The following is a 17678-nucleotide window of genomic DNA, read 5'->3' on the forward strand; positions in this document are numbered from 1 at the left end:
TACCAGTTCTCTGCCCTTGATCACTAGAAACACTGTGTTGGACATATAAATTGCCACAAACATTCAAATATTATCAGAATCTAGAATTTTACTTGGTTCGTGGAGAAAATTGATCTGCCAGGTGATTAGACAGAACCCTCTGGTATCCACCAAACATGCCACCATCTCACTGCCTGATGTTCCTGAATGCAAGGCTAGAGCCTGACAACACGGAACCTTAGGGCCCAACAGAATAACCCTTAAGAACATGGATGCTTGTAAAACTGAAAGACAGAATGAGCATCAAGAATTCTCCACCATTCATCATATTATATCAAGCAAGCAAAAATGTGATTTAATAAAGCTGCAGCTCATGGCCACTATAAAGGGGTGTCCATCTTTTCATTATAAGAGTGTTGTAGTAGGAACTGCATTTTTCATATTTTTCTGATAGACATTAATTTCTCTTGCTCCCCACTTCATGCTAGGAGATAGGAGCAGGTATCCTCATAGCAGCTGGAGCACACAACAGAAAAGGCATAAATCCAGGAGGATTATCTTTCAATGAACTAACTCAGGTCAAATGGTGACCTGCACTACATGAAGATGGTGTAAGGATACGAGGGGGCACATTGTGCCCCCTTATGCCCATGTACCAGCTATCTGCATCACAGATAGCAGCACTGCAACTAATGCAGTCTCCATAAAACTGCTCCAACTACCTCCAAACAAGTGGAAAGAAAGCTGCTGAAAGTATGGAGCCTTAACTCACTGGATCGCAGCTTCCCTCTCAGGCTGTTATGGGCAATGCTGGCTCTAACAGAGGGCTTACTGCCAGAAGCACGATTGACTCTCAATAGCGTCAAATGAACTAATTTTATGGAGTACAAAGTATACTGAATACTTACTCGCTGGGTGTATTCGGAAAAAAAAAGTAGAAAAATGCTTGCTTATCTTAAATATTAGATGATTTCAACATAATTATAATTGCACTTATTACTTTCATACCAAAGGAAATGTCCTTTTAAAGCAAGAGGCCCACTGCAGAAAAAAGATCTTTCAAAGTAATATTTTTAGAAAATCCAGTCTCCCGTTCTGAGCACCATTAAAGGAATTCAGTAATCAGTTTTCAAATTCATAACTCCTAAGAATGCGTAGGAGGCAAATTAGCAGCCTTCATTCTCTGATAGCAGCTAATAACTTTTGAGTGGGTCCTTCCATTATGGGGAATAGCATTCAGCATATTTTTTCCTTTCTTTTTTAAATGACCTCTCAAACGCTATACACCACAAAACAGAATCCGGAAGGTGTAATTTTTTCTCAGCGCAATTCAAGATGTACTATCAGGGAGAGGGAGGTAAAAGCCTTCTGTTTCCCTTTTTAAATACTAAGGCTGATCTACAGTGATTTCTGTTCATTTAATTAAAACAACAACAAAACCCAAGGTATTCCAAGCCCATGTTAGTCACTTTAGAGCAGGGGTGGGCAAACTTTTTGGCCTGAGGGCCACATCTGGGTTCTGAAACTGTATGGAGGGCTGGGTAGGGAAGGCTGTGCCTCCCCAAACAGCCTGGTCTCTGCCCCCGCCCCCTATCCACACCCTCCCACTTCCCGACCCCGACTGCCCCTCGGAACTCCCGAACCATCCAACCCCCCTCCTCCGTTCCTTGTGCCCTGACCGCCCCCTCCCAGGACCCCCCGTCCCTAACCACCCCCCAGGACCCCTTGCCCCTTATCCAATGCCCCTGCTCCCTGCCTCCTTACCATACCGCTTAGAGCACCAGGACTGGCAGTCGCACTGCCCGGCCAGAGCCAGCCACGCTACCGCACAGTCTAGTGCACCGGGGCAGGCCGGCGGCTCTTGCAGCTGCACTGTCTGGCAGGAGCTCGCAGCCCCACCACCCAGAGTGCGGGCGATACAGAGAGCTGAAGCTGCGCAGGCGGGGGGACTGCATGGGAGAGGCCGGAGACCAGCCTCCGTGGTTGGGGGCTCAAGGGCAAGGCAGGACGGTCCCGAGGGCCGGATGTGGCCTGCAGGCCATAGTTTGCCCACCTCTGCTTTAGAGCCTCAGTTATTTTTGTGGGAGAGGAGGATGATATAGGAAAAAGTATCAACTGTTTTGAAGTCAAAAGTGTTTGTTTGATTTTAAGATGTATAAGCACTTAAGGATCTTTATCACTACATCTTAGTCACTTCCACCGCTCTTTATTACATATGTATGTGTGCATACAGTGTTTGGTGCTTCATCTACCAGTATACTGATGCTGTACTGAATGCATTTTATTCTTTACCAAGGAGAATATTTAATCAAGATTTACAGATTAAAAGATCAATATACATCAGAATAAGGCTACTAGATGTCTTATAGTGCTAATTAATCTTCCTAATTCCATTCTACCCGCTGGCGTATTTAGAAGCTCTTTTAGATTAGCCCAATCTTTCATGAAACAGATTTTAGAATAGCGTGGTATTAGCAAGCAACATTGAGTCTATAACAAAAAATATTACATTTAAATTCTGCACAAAAACCTCAATGCATTATTTTCAAACACTAGGGTAAAACACCACAGTTGGGCTATGAGGGAACACCAGGGAAAACACCAGTGGGCACAAGGCCCCACCATTAACTGTCTTCCTGTCCTAGAAACCTTAAATTCTCTAACCCCACTTTTTTTAGATCTACAACTGACTGAATAAATAAATAAATAATAAAATAATAAAATAAATAATAAAATAAAATAAAAAAAATAATGCTTTCCTTTTGTAAGAATCATATCTGTCCCAAAAGATTTGATTTTTATAAGCGGTTGATTCTTACAAGCAGAGTATAGGTTAGTACAGGGAATTATTTTGTCCCCGTGGTTTTGATCACTATATGGCGCTTGATTCTTTTATCAGCTATTCTTATAAATGGGAGTACACTGGCACCATCTAGTTTTTAATCTATTTTCACCCACACATCTCAAAGCACTTTACAAAGAATGTTACAGATGCAGAAACTGAGGCACAGTGAGGCAAACTGACTTGCTCATGGTCACCTAGCAGACTAATGGCCGAGACAGGAAGCCTCAATCCCAGTCCAGTTCTCTATCGACTATACCATATTGCCCCCCTAAAACCCCCTCCCCCCAAATTATTCAGAGACCCAAATCCAACCATTCTTTACACATAAAAGATTGCAGGATACGGTGGGTTGTGGATTTAAAAAAAAAAACACAACAGGTTGAAACCCATTTGTTCTAGTCCAACCTGCTTCCCAGAGTAGAATACCTTGGAATGCTGATAGGGTTCGCCAGGAATGCACATTTTAGAGGAAAGGTAACAAGTTGTCAGGTTGCTTCATGAAGACCTTGTTAGGCAGGGGATAATAAGGACGTATGTTAGCAGAAAAGAAACTAACAGCTTAATGAAGGTACTTACAAAACAGCAGGAAAAAACCCGACACATCTAGCACAACCGGCTAGTTACTTTTAAAATGTGTTTGTGCTAATTCTAAATTTTACTTATTTGTTGACAAACTAAATCTCCAGAAGAAGCTATTGTCAAACTTCCAGCCAACCATCCTGCAGCACCAACCATGTTTTCATAAAACTCCAGCTCTGTACAGAAAACATTATCCTCTTTAAAAAAACCAACCAAACAAACAAACTGTTTGGGGATTTCCAACTATGTATTTTCCACTTTTTATATATTTTAAAGGAGGAAGGCATATTGTAGAATATATTTTGCCATGCTACATGGCTTTTCTGAAGATAATCTCTTTATAGATATTCAATCACAAATTACTTTTCTATTACAGTTGCCATAATGTTGACAATACAATGTCTGTGGACAGCATGCTCAAAAACTCTTATGCTGAAAGACTGCCTATGGCAAGCCAATCAAACAAACAATCTGTTCTTTTTCTTCTCCTTCCCCCTCCACCACAAATAAAGCTTTAGAGCAATTCTATCCCCCAGCCTATGGATGTTAAATTACCCTTATTGAGTAAACTGAAAAAGCAGAAAAGTTCCATTATTTTCACATTAATAATAAAAATTGGCACAGCACTAACTTCTAACAGCTCCAGAATGGGTTGCAAATATAGCATGATATTTCACATAACTCAAAATGTTTATTCTTAATCTCTTCCCTTCTCCTCCCCCTGCCCCATATTTTACTTTGAAGAATTTATTGATTTAGCAGAATTTGAAAGCAGAAGAATTAAAAAAGTGATAAAGGGGGTGCAGAAATTAGCAGAGGTGGCACTACCTGAAAGCTCATCAGAAAGGGGAGTGAGAACAATATCAGGCAAGAAGGGTTTGGAAGTATGGATCAGAACAGGAGCACTTTTAGCACTGCGTATATAGGCCGATGGCAGAGCACATTCACCAATGGATCGGCTTCTCATGGCTTCAAAAAAGGAAAAGAAAGAAGTGGGGAAGGAAAAAAAGAAGAGTGACTATAATGAAAGGCTTGTGTCACAGAAAAAGCAGCAACAGAGAAAACAAAGAAAGGAAGAAAACTTTACAAATTAAAACATTTCAGCACGGCAGATATTGGCAGAGCTGTAAGAAAAAAAAAATCAGTGGACACATAAGACATTTTGAGTTTTAAACTTTTTATGTAAAGCAGCAATAATGCCTTTAGTCTAACAGTTACAAAGATTTTCCATCCCAAACTGATAAACTAATTAAATAGCATTATTTTCCACTGCATCAGGGGTTGAAAAATCAGCAAGTTCAACACCATTCCAAAACCAATCAGAATTTGTGCAATTTTAATCTAAAAAGTAATTTACACTCTTAGTTATATTTTTCTAGACTAGCTTTAGTGTTGAACAAGAGTATCCTAATTTTGAAATAAACCAACAATTTTCAATTCAAGAATTTCCAATGGGTTTAAAATACTAAAAGAAAATTAATTTGTCAGAGATTCACAGTTTACACACAATACTAATAAAAACTACTAATAAATAGTTCACAAAAATCTAGTTGAAGTTCATTAACAATTTCTTATTTGTAGAGAAAATTTCAATAGTAAGTTCTGAACATAAATGGATATTTGATAAATCTTCCCAGATATGAATATTTTCTTTCTTCAGTTTATTCGACTAGCTCAGTTCAATGACAAGTTCAAAGTTGAGAAACCAACTGAGAGCTGAAAAGGCTGAAAAGATTGTTTTCCACTTCCAATTTATGAATAAAAATGAGGTGTGTGAAAGGAGATCTACTAGTTCTAAAATCTTGAAGGACATAGTGACCAGAAACAACCAGTTCAGTTTGCTAACTACAGATAAAATACTTCCTTTGTCTAATAAATTAGTTTTAAATGAAAAATGAGTTTGATGCAATGGAAAAGTAAGTTTATTTCCAGCTCATTTAGTTTGATTTTAGTTAATTAATAAACAATTTTGAATTGCAGTTTGTGTATTCTTATTTTAAATTCTAGTTTCCATCCAAATGCAGCTTGACACAAATCACAAGTAAAAGTTAATCTAATAAATCAGAAATGTGCCATTCAAGATTTTCTAACAATTTTAAGAAATGCAAAAATTTAGAACCTCAATGAATGGGTTAGTCTTAAATAAATAGATATAGATGTAGTGTTTCCTCCTGGTTATCAAAAGGTATCAAATTTAGTGTAAAAGCTGCGTGTTTTAGTCACTAATCAACAAGTTTTATTGGATACCAGGCAACAAGAATCAACCACTCTTTAGGAAAATAATTAAAACTACAAATGCAAAACAAGATTAAAAACAGATTATTTATATAAGGATTCCTGCTGGTTGATTCTGAATTAGTCAATTAAATCACTTTGATTTAAGTCAATCCATCCTGATTGGTGGGATTATTTATATAAGGGTTGCAAGATAGGAATTATATTTGCCATATTCCCAATAATCTTTTAACAGTTCCTTGGATAATATTGGTTTGTTTCCATTTTGCAGTATATCAGCAAGAACATATACTACAATTTATTTATGGCAGTATAACTAAAGCTTATAAAGATACAATTCATGATCGTCCAGTAGTTTTCTCCTTCGCATTTTCATGATGGAAATCTTAATTAAATGATTTCAAAAACCACTATACACTGACATTTTTTTCCATCGGAATTTCAGTGCTTTTTTTAAAAAAAGCAAAGCTTGATTAGTAAATACAATATCTATAGACTTGTTACTCAGTTGCATGTATCTTCAAAACATCTTGAAATAAAATATGGGAGTCCGATTCTGCATGGGAATCAGAAGTACATGGAAGTGGTACAAGTTGGAATTAGTCACATCACACTTATCACTCCAATTAAAGGGATGCCTCTAACATAGCAACATGCAGAAAAAAATGGTGAGTCAATGTATGTGGAGCAGGAAACACATGGAACAAGTGGAGTATACAAATTATACAGTTCTAAAAGCACTTTGAAGAGAGTCTGGTAAGACATCTTTTAAATCAAAACAGCTTCTTATTAAACATAGGGCTTCTCTATACAAACATTTAACTGGAGGCAAGTTGGGGTATGAATCTCCTCTGCATTAGCCCACTACACACTAAGGGCTAGTCTACACTGGCAACGTTAAAGTGCTAAACATTAAACAAAAACCACAAGGGGCGTGGACTATCTACACTGGTGCTTTACAGTGCTAAAACTTGCTGTGCTTGGTGGGTGAGGGTGTTCACACCCCTGAGTGAGAAAGCTGCAGTGCTGTAAAGTGCCAGTGTAGACAAGCCCTAAGTGTCTGTTAGTGTCAGTTCATTTGTGTACTTTGATCTAGTCCTGTTTCAAAGTCCTTGATAGATCAAAATGCACTAGGGAACTGTTAGTGCATATCATCAGGGTCCATAAAGACAGACAGTGTATAGCAAGCTAGCGCGGGGTCAATTCACACAAACTCAGTATTGTATAGACAGGCCCTCTGCTTATGAAAGAGAAACTGACTAGAAGTAGCTTTGCCGCAAAGTCTACAAGTAACCGTAAGTGCACGGCTCCAGCTTCCTTTATTTTCAAAATCTACAGTATTAAAATATAGGCCATATTCTATTATTAGATGCACAGCATGCATTATTGTGTATCTTAAAATAAATCAAATGAACATGGATATTAGAAGACTTTTTAAACTACAGAGCATGTACCTAACTTTTATTATAAGATACTAGACCTAACACAAATCTTAAAATGAAGTCCTCCTTGTAATCAGGAGCTTGACTCCTCAACTCAGGGCCCTGGAATAGTGTTTCACAGCCTTCTGAACATTCCAGCCCATTTGCAATTGAGATGATGGAAATGTAAACTGCCTTTCCAAGATAAAAATGCAAATCAATATTAAGACAACTGCCTATGAGATGCTGTGAAATACATTAGCCAGTCTAGCTCAAAATTTTAAAATTATTTTAGTTTAAATAAGATGCGCTATATTACTATCAATAGTCAAGTAAGGGGAGTCTTATTACCAGGATTTGAGGTTTTCAAAATGAGTGAAGGTTGTATAGCAATATTTTTTTTACAATAAATTGTACCAGATAATTCTGAAAGTTCACAAGGAAAAGTCTTGATTTTTTTCTCTGTCTAAATAGAGTAATAATAAAATTAAAAATATTTATTCTCCTTCCATATCATGATTTGGGGGTGGGGGGAGGGAGTAGAGGAGGCAGATGGATATGCCATACTTGCTGCTTTCATTGTATGCCTATTTTACCCTGACCTGTTGACTATTTGGGGCCACATTCTCACCTAAGATATGCATCAGTAAATCTCTCACATCATTCACTATTGTTCTTGCAGACATGTGTAGTGATTAGTGGATTTTTCATGTTATGATATACCTCTAAGATTAGAATCTGCTGCTTAGGCTACGAATCCTGGACTCTAGCCCAACAAAGATTTTTCAACCCATATGCATACAAAGTTAAAAGGCCCTTTTTGAAAAAATACTTTACATAAGATCAGGCTAATAAATGTACACACTGCATATCAGAGAAGCTGTGAATTTTACTCGAGTCAAACATACACAAAAATTTGGTGTGCAACTAATGGGTGCTGGCATGAGGATGGCTCAAAACAGAGGTGACACAGACGTACACAAAACATACAGATAGAAAAATAACCCCATCTTTTTCTTACCATAAAAATATTCGACATATACTTCCCCTACTCAAACATATAAGGAGTATATTACCAACAATCAAAGGAAATCTACTGTATATCAAAGACCAAACATCACATCTAAGGACTGACTCCATTCCAAACCTAAATTCAGGTCTGTTTGCAGAGTCAATATAGAATTTAAAGAGGATCTGATAGCCAAATATTGTGTAGGAGAATATATATTCTACCCCTGGACACCAAGGTCTTACAATTACAGCCATGGTCATAATCAATTTATGTTCTGTTTATTTCAAATAAGAAACCAAGCAATGCCTTCCTAGTGCTTTACAATATTAGCAATTGGTTAAGATCTTGGTCTCCCTCTCCTCACCTGATGAGAACTATGCTTATGAGGGAGAAGAAAATAAAGCACAGGATTAAAATATGGCAGGGTTCAATTAACTCACCAGAGCCAGCCTTACATATTTAGAGTGGGAAGGGGAACCTTGACGTTCTCAAACCAATTTATTGCTAATGTTACACATCACCACCAGCCGCAGAAGTCTTTAAAGTGAACTCTGGCTACTAAAAATCATTAACTCTCTGTATTTAAAAACTGAAGAAGGAAACTCATTACACATTTTACTTAATTTATTGTATGTCAAGTAGAACAGTAATAGTTTGATAAAGATGTGAATAGTTTGCAGAAAAATTTAGCTAATATCGGAGTAAAATTTTTTAAATTATCTGATTACTTATTCCAAACAAAGTAAATTGTAAATATATGAGAAAAATTTAGTAGCCAAAAGGATACTGGAGTATGTTACTGTAGATCACAAATAGACCATTTATCACTTCATAATTTTTTTTAAAACATAGGAATTTGGGGGGCTGGCTCTGGCACCTATTTTTGGTGTTTCCACCTTATAACTGTAATATTAATGCTAGGAAACTTGTGCACAGAAAATATATTCCCATGTAAGCATGGAGATTTATGATTTTTTTTTAAAACGGTTACATTAATAAAAAAAGTGTCCTGTTAAGATTCCTTCATGAAAAAGGATTGTTTGGGAGAGAAAAAACAAACAGATGATATGTTACAATGAGACTAATATCAGATTCATTTGTTACTGATTAGGTCAATATATAGCTTAACCTGGATAAGTTTCAGTGATTTAGGAATGAAACCATACAACATCTACCTTTTGAAATGTTAATAATTAGAGACAGCAAAAATGTAACAGGATCTTTAATTTGGAATCACCTTGTTAAGGCACTTAAGGTTAACAGAAAACTCTCATACAAGGATAATCACAAATGAACTAGAGAGAGAGACAATAATTACATTTTAAAAATCTGAACCATAAGGAAGAATACTTAGTCAAACTAGAAGCAGTCAACTTATCAGCATGAGAGATAGGAAATGCATATTAGCGTTTGAATGCATGAGAAAGGCAGACATTTGAAGTTGTATTTAAGCTTTTTGTGGCAGAGATTGTGTCTTCCCACACATTTGCACAATGGATTCCCAGCCCTGATGGAGGCTTTAGGTGCTACCATTAAATAAATAATCACAGAATCATAGAAATGTTGAGAGGTCATCTAGTCCAGTCCTGGTGCTAAGGTAGGACCAAGTATATGCTAACCATCTCTGGCAGGTGTTTAAGATGCTCTTAAAAACCTCTAACAGGGATTCCTACTCCAGTGCTGAACTACACTTTTAGTTAGAAAGTTTTTCCTAATATCTAACCTAAATCTCCTTTGCTGCAAATTAAGAACATTACTTCTTATCCTACCTTCACTGGACATGAGAAAAACTGATCACTGTCCTCTTTGTAACAGCCCTTAACATATCTGAAGACTTATCAGGTCCCCCTCAGATTTCTTTTCTCAAGATTAAACTAGTCCAATTTTTTTAAGCTTTCCTCATAGGTCACATTTTCTAAACTTTTTTTCTCCAATTTATCCACATCTTCCTTAAAAAGCGTGACACCCAAAACTGGACACAGTATTCCAGGTGAAGATTCATCAGTGCCAAGCAAAAAGGGACAACTATCTCCTGCATTTTAAATACAACACTCCTATTAATACACCCCAGAACGTTAACCTTTTTTACAACTGCATCACATTGTTGATTCATATGCAATTTGCAATCCACTATAACTCCTGGATCCTTTTCAGGAGTACATACTGTCATTCCCCATTTTGTAGTTAGGAAGAAAAATATTAAATGCACAAGTGTAGTACTTTGCACTTGCCTTTATTGAATTTCATCTTGTTGATTTCAGACCAACTCTCTAATTGTCGAAGTCATTTTGAATTCTCATCCTGTCCTCCAAAGTGCTAGCAGACCCTTCCAGCTTGGTATCATCCACAAATTTTATAAGCATTTGCTTCACTCCATTATCAAAGTCTTCATTAATGAAAACACTGAATTGCACTGGACCCAGAACAGAACCCACTAATAATAAATAGCAGAAACTAATAGTGTTGTAAAAAGAAAAGGAGTACTTGTGGCACCGTAGAGACTAACCAATTTATTTGAGCATAAGCTTTCGTGAGCTACAGCTCACTTCATTGGATGCATACTGTGGAAAATACAGAAGATGTTTTTATACACAGACCAGGAAAAAATGGGTGTTTATCACTACAAAAGGTTTTCTCTCCCCCCACCCCACTCTCCTGCTGGTAATAGCTTATCTAAAGTGATCACTCTCCTTACAATGTGTATGATAATCAAGGTGGGCCATTTCCAGCACAAATCCAGGTTTTCTTAAGAAAAATAACATGGTTAATTTAAACACTGAATTAAAAATTTAAATTCTCTTCCCCCCCCGAAATTCTGGAAGGTGAGAAATACTTTCTGAAAGTCTACGTCAATTATATATTCAACTGCTGACATGCATTCCCTGTGTCTCAAAATGTGTTAAAACATACCAGCTGTTAGGCAGTATCAGTAAAATTTCTTCTCTCACTGAATGAGGCTAACATCATTTACCATTATGGAGATATTGAAACAGCAACAGACATTTCTAAAAAAAACAATTTCTCTTTTGAATTTAAACAACTGCAATTTTCCTTCAAGCAATGGAGAAAAACGGAGATCATTTTAGGAGATAACCCATAATAAGTAAGTTTTTAGTCCAAGTCATACAAGCATGAATGAGACCTCCATTAAGTAATCCATCTAAAACACTGTCTAGCATGACTCATTTTTAAAACAGGAAAAAAAAATGTCTTCAAGGAATACAGTAGTGGCATTGATCACTGCAGGAAGTTAGCGTTGCACATGTTTGTGCCTATTTATAGTTACCAGAGGTTTTAGGATATGTCCAAGAAGACAAAACACTTCAAAATACTTCTAGCTGATTCACATACTTTACATGGCTCATTGCTCTACTTTGGAAATTCATTGCATATTTTGCACAAAATGTATCCAAACAGCATTACTTAGAGAGCCTCATACTAATCACCTATGCATATTATTCTTGACATGCCTACTCTTGTCATCACCTCTTTCTAACACATAAAACAACAGCAACAAAACTTTTTAGTACAGCTAAACTGTGCCTAAGCAATTGGGTAAAACATTAAGCACGAATACATCATTTGCATGACCTGTATTTGTTAAAAATCTATGTATAAGTTATGAAATGCTATTCACTTACCCCAAAAAACACCACATAAGATTGCATAATATATATTTACATACATTACTAATTACCACACACGAAACTTGTGTGGGAAAGTTCACTACGTAGATACAAAAATGTTCAGTTATGAATCCCCCCCCCCCCCCCCAATCACATGTCTCATAGTTTGTACAGATACATACCAACTGTTTTCTGCCGTACTATGCTTCTTGCCTTTTCTGTCCCTGGAGATCCAGTCGTCGTAGCACTGCGCTGTCTCATTGGTGCCTGTCCAGGCTGATCACGGCTCCAACCTCTAGAAAAGGACTTATCAACAGATGATTTTTGGAACTCATGCCCAACTCCTGCAAAAAATATAAATTTTGAATCTATTCACTTAGTCACCTGAAATGTTCATATATTAAACGTTTGCAGTGGTCACCTTTTCAAATATTTTCCACTTAGCTTCAAATGTACAAAGTCAAAAACCAGGGACTGAGGTGAGGCTGACTGGCCTGTAATTCCCCTGATCCTCCTCCTTCCCTTTTGAGTTGACAGACACAGCTAATTAGACATACACCCAGCGCCCACCTCCCTCTTTCCCCTCATCCCCTCCAGGACTCAATGCCTCACCTTCTCATCTTGACCTATATAATTAAATTATATAATGCAGGATGTCTTACCTTTGCCTTTGTGCTTTTTCTGTTTCTGCTCACTTAATTTATCCAGTGGTAAGTCATTGAGGTCCAGGCTGTACAGGTTTCTAGCTAATACTTTTGTTAGTGTCTCCATAGTCAGTGACCACTCAGTGGCCAGCTCTTCCCAATATGTCAGTGATGACATTACAGACAGCAAATCATCCCAAAGCTCTCGAGAGATGTACACGTTTAGATTTGCTTTGATCCAGGCTACTATAAGAGTCTAAAAGAATAAGTAATTTAAGTGACAATAGTTGGCTTGTTAACATAAGCCAACAGAAGAGTATTCGAGCATCAGATTTTACTGTCTAAAACAAAAACAGAAATATCCATATAGCGTCCACAACGCACACATACATATACCCCCACCATCTCTACCTCACACAAATCTTACATGAATTTTCATGTGATGATTAAGCCTTAATGTTTTTGTTTTCACTCATAGTTGTGTGGTATGTTTGGTCATTTACCTGTGGAAACAAATTGGTTTGATAAAAGATTTCTTCAGATCTTAACATAGTTTAGTCTGGATTACATCCCGTGCACTTTGTTTCTTTTCTTTTTTTTTTTAAAAAGCAGCTGGAGATTCTTCAGACCCCAGAGAAGCCGTCAAAAGACCAACTTGGGGCTATCTACTTTGAATGCCTGCTACTAGCCCTTTCCCATGAAACAATATTTTTTGCACAGGTAGGGTACTCCCTACAAGGGGAAAAGGCGGGACTGCAGTTTTCCAGCTAAGCACATGGCAAAAGGAGAAAGACTACTTAAGAAGGGTGTTTCTCTGAAGGGGCCTTACCATTGCCACATGAAAAACAGGATATGCAGGAAAGAAGCCATGAGGGACTTTGCCCTGCTGGAAATACTGGCAATCTTTGGATGCACAGAAGGGATGAGATCAGACTAGAGGGTATTTTCCCAAAGATCTGTAACTCTCAAATGCTTTAACAGTAACATGATTACAGTTCAGAAACTCCTTTCTTAAGCCTGTATTCCTTGTTTTCTTGCCATGTTGTCCCCAAAATGGGCTTCTAACTTAACCTGAGTGCCCACAGCATCAGTGGAACTCTGGGAAAGCATATGTAAATTAGTGGGGGGCTCAGGAGGTCTGAGGCATTTGGTTTAAGGGTTTAAGCTGGCTGAACAGCAGAGTCCCATGTCCCAACCCCAGCCTCACGTCCCCATCCCCGAGCCCCCAACCTGGCCCTCCCCACCGCTTGTACTTCGGGGCCAGTCCCCGGAGCCCCAAGTAGCCTCTTTCCCTCCACTGTCCGCCTCCAATCACCTGCTTCTACCACATCCCGGCCTCCTACCATCTCCCCAGGGCTGCTATCTGGAGTCTCATTGGTCCCTCCCACTACCCAGAGCCTCCTTCCTGCCCCTCTACTGTCCCAGCCCCCAGAGGGGCATCGTAGCTCTAGCTGATTAGAGTCCAACAGCTTCACCTCCTCAGTCCAAGCTCAAAAGTACTCTCACACATTCACACCTTGTTTTGCTGCCCAGATCCCAGCCCACACCCATTCCTCTCCCCCCACCCTCCCGGCCCATTTCTGCTAATTGGCTCCATTGGAGGCACAGAGGAATGGTTGTGGGGGAGGGAGGGGAAGAGGAGCAATGCCAGCCTTGTGCATCCTGTTTTCAGTAAAGGAAAATAAGGTCACCTTACTCTCTGGGCAGGGTGGGCATAGAGCCGGCAGGAAACCAGGGGGTTAGGGGAGGGGAGCTGGACCTTGACAAAAATAATTATCCCCAACTTAAACAAAGAGTTGTTAGCATGTTGTTATACAGAATAATGCTACTATTAGATGCAACTAGCCCTTTAACATGTAGTGGTCTCAATATTTAGGCAATATGCTTAATATTAAAAATTCTAGTCTCACAGATGAAAGAGAAACAAGGTGGGTGATGTAATATCTTTTATTAGACCAACTTCTGTTGGTGAGAGAGACAAGCTTTTGAACTCTCAGAGATCTTCTTCTGTCCTAAAGCTATGTAAGCTCAAATGCTTGTCTCTCTCACCAACAGAAGTTGGTCCAACAAAAGATATTACATCACCTACCTTGTCCCCAATACTCTGACCTACACAGCTACAATACCACTGCAGATGACAAACAAGTCAACTGCTTTTGTTGCAACCAGCCTCATAGCCAAAGTTAAACTCATATTAAAGTTATATTTAATTGCCTGAAAAAGAGGTCCTGCAAGCCTTCCTGCTAAAGTGGAGTTCTTTCTTCCTTGATACTGCAGGAAAGCCTGGGATGGCATCTTCAGCACAGATTCTGTGACCCTGAGCAGCACAAGTAACATCTGCTCCCTGCAAAGCAATATTAAATTGAGTTACTTTTTCAGTATATATTTGGGCCGTGACACTTAATAAATGATCATTGTCTATGTTTCTCCGCTTACACAAACATATTTTTAAAAACACAGAAAGAGTAGGGTCAGAAACAGCCCAACATCGGTCTATTTTTAAAAAGTTTATCACTCCTGCCCCTTATTGCCTGTCTCTCTCCACTGCCACAACAAGGAACCCCTGCAGGATTCCCTTTCATATGTCATATAAGCCTTTCTACCTGCTCTCTCGAGGAAGCGTGGCTCTCAGGAGTCACAAATGGCAGCAAAGTTATTTTTAATTAGATCACTATTTCTGATCCTAACCTACACTTTTTCTTTTTTAAAAGCACCAAGTGAGAGTATTTGGCAGGGGACTGGTGTCATAACAGAAGATAACTTTCTAAATATACTCTACCAGGTCTAAAGGGGTGGCAAGAAAGAAATGTCTTCACAGTCACAACTGAATAACATTGGTTGAAGGTTTGTTTAAAGTTATATGAGGCCTGTGAAGGCATTACATTTAAAATTATCTATTGGAATTTGCTAGAAATTCCCATTTTGCTCCCAAGTCTCCACTGGATAGCAGAGAACCAAGTCTGACTACTTTTGTTTTTCCACATATGGATACATAGTGATGGCAGCCCTACTTACGAAGAACTCAGGAGACATCAGTAAGGGACAATGAAATTTAGATTACGACGAAAGAAGTTGGAAATTTAAAGATTTGCTGCTGCTCTCTGCTGCAGCAGACCATGGTGGCATTCTACTATTCCATTAGAACAAGGCGGCCGGGGGGGTGGGGGGGGGGGGGGAGAAGGGAGGAAAGAGAAGAGAAAGAAGAGACGAGACTGACTGACTACAGAAATGGCTCAGCTTTGGAGCTGGGTTTTGCCCCATGTACCTGGTTCGTTAGAAAATAATAAACTGGTTAAAGCGTGGATGGATTTTTGCATAAAAAATCCTGACACCAGAATAAGTTGCAGACAGGGATCAGTATAGACCTTTAAACATTAAATTACTGAACTTGTATATACCCACTACCTTCAAGCTAGCCCTACTCCAACACAGATCTCTGAAAAGAATCTTCCTATAGCTTTCCTAGGTGGGTGGACAAGTACCCCTGGGTCACAGAGAGTGGGACAAAGTAGAACAAAAACAGGTCAATGCACCTCCCCCCCACAAACACAAACTGAAGTGGTCACAGGTACCACCATGGGGGGATGAAGTGGGGGGGAGAAATACCCACAGACAGGAAGTGGTAGAATGGGCATTCAACCCCAACATCCCTCCTCCAAAAGTAGTAGAGCTTGGCTTCCCCAGCTCTTGGCTCTCAAGCACTATTCCCCCCAATGGGTAGTACTGAACCCAGCTTTTAATAGGGTTGAGGCCAGGAAAGGGGATGGCGATATTCACCACCCTCCCAAAAGCTGATAAGACTGGTCCTGCCCTTGGAATAGAAGCCATCAGTGGCCACACAGGAGGCATATAGTTTATCTATTTCTCTTTCCTCTCCCCACATCCCAAATGAACATTCAGCACTGGCCACTCAGAAAAGGTGCCTGTCTATGACCCTTTCAGTAGCTCTGGAGAAATGACAATTGCAGCTGCTGATCTTTGCCTCACAGGTCCACTGACCATCACTGATGCTGTCTTTTAGTGCTGAGGGTGTCTATTTCTATCCCTTCCACTAAGCAATCCCCTTCCAGCTAGGATGGAGGTGTCCACGTGTGCCTGTTGTAAGAGTTATCTAGATTTATTTAAAGGTGTTTTTTTTGCAGGGGGAAGGCAGGCGGTGGTCCATGTGTACTTTATACCCCCAACTCCATCAAAATGATACTTTAAAGTAAACCTGGATACCCATCACTCTTAAAAAGACTGACTAATTGACTCACTTAGTAGAAACCATCCCATTGGACTTCCTGGGTATTAAAAAGTTTTTAAAATATTTGGTCCAGTTCATTAAAAATCTTAAAGATAAAAGCATAAGCTTTTTTACCAAGTTTTCTTGTCCATTGTTACTTGCACCACCATGTGACGGTAGATATTAAGAATGCGTTTACACATATCAGTGTGTTCATCCAAAAGAGTTTTAATTTCATTTGAAGGCTCAAGAAGGAATATATTTGAAGAGTTTATTATAAAAACCTATAAACAAAAGAAGTGGCAATTAAAATTATTAGCCTGAGAAGCTAGCTAGTTTTAGCTCTGATTAAAACAACCCGACAGATAACTGTAGAAAATAAAAGTAAAGTAGTGATGTAAATTTCCATAGGTACATCACTGGTTTATCCGGCTTTAATGAGTGACAAATTCAAGAATAAAATTGGTTTAAGTTTCAGTTTAGCAGAAGAGAGAATTTTTCATGTTTTCTATATAACATTTGTACAAGTTTCTAAAGATATATTATATGGAGAATTACTCAAGGCTGTGTTAAAACTGGAGAACATCCAACAGCATAAATCCACTGCTGTCCTCTGTAACACTACAACCACAAAGTAACATTTGATAAAACCATGATAGTGTATCTATATATACACACACGCTGTGCCTGACAATGACTGTGGAATTTCTATATTTTGGGACTTGAATTTTTATCCCACAGCGTGTAGCACGGCTTGCTAAGAGTAGGGTATCTGGGATATTTACCAAAGAGGCTGCCCTCACACTTAGCTATACAAAACTCCCAGAATGCTGCTCTCTCAAGATTCCAACACCCTAGTCCATACTGCCACAATGAACTCTATGTATCAGAGTTAGCCATGTACAGTTATCCATTTCCTTACAGAATTTAAGGTATCAAACAAGTCTTGCTTAGCATTAAAAAAAACAAAACACAAAACAGCAATGGGGACAATTTAGAAGAACAAAGAAAGGTGATTGCAATCTTTGAATCATCATGTATGAGACAACGCTCCAAGATGAGCATCCTGACATTAATGTCTGCTGTGCTTGGGTCCTGGGTCAAACTTGCCC

General features: G+C 38.8%; 1 protein-coding gene across 5 annotated transcripts in view; it reads right to left on the reverse strand.

The window, feature by feature from the left end:
- The window catches only part of RALGAPA1 (Ral GTPase activating protein catalytic subunit alpha 1), a 238597-nt gene that overhangs the window by 168263 nt on the left and 52656 nt on the right, over positions 1-17678 (reverse strand). For all 5 annotated transcript variants that reach the window (XM_077819060.1, XM_077819057.1, XM_077819062.1 and 2 more), the window contains exons 13-16: positions 16702-16850; positions 14556-14685; positions 12360-12597; positions 11880-12041 (exon numbers count right to left, since the gene is read on the reverse strand). In XM_077819060.1, the coding sequence (XP_077675186.1) occupies positions 11880-12041; positions 12360-12597; positions 14556-14685; positions 16702-16850 (679 nt within the window). The remainder of the gene's footprint in view (positions 1-11879; positions 12042-12359; positions 12598-14555; positions 14686-16701; positions 16851-17678) is intronic.

The sequence above is a fragment of the Eretmochelys imbricata genome, chromosome 6, assembly GCF_965152235.1.
Source record: "Eretmochelys imbricata isolate rEreImb1 chromosome 6, rEreImb1.hap1, whole genome shotgun sequence".
NCBI classification, from domain to species: domain Eukaryota; kingdom Metazoa; phylum Chordata; order Testudines; family Cheloniidae; genus Eretmochelys; species Eretmochelys imbricata.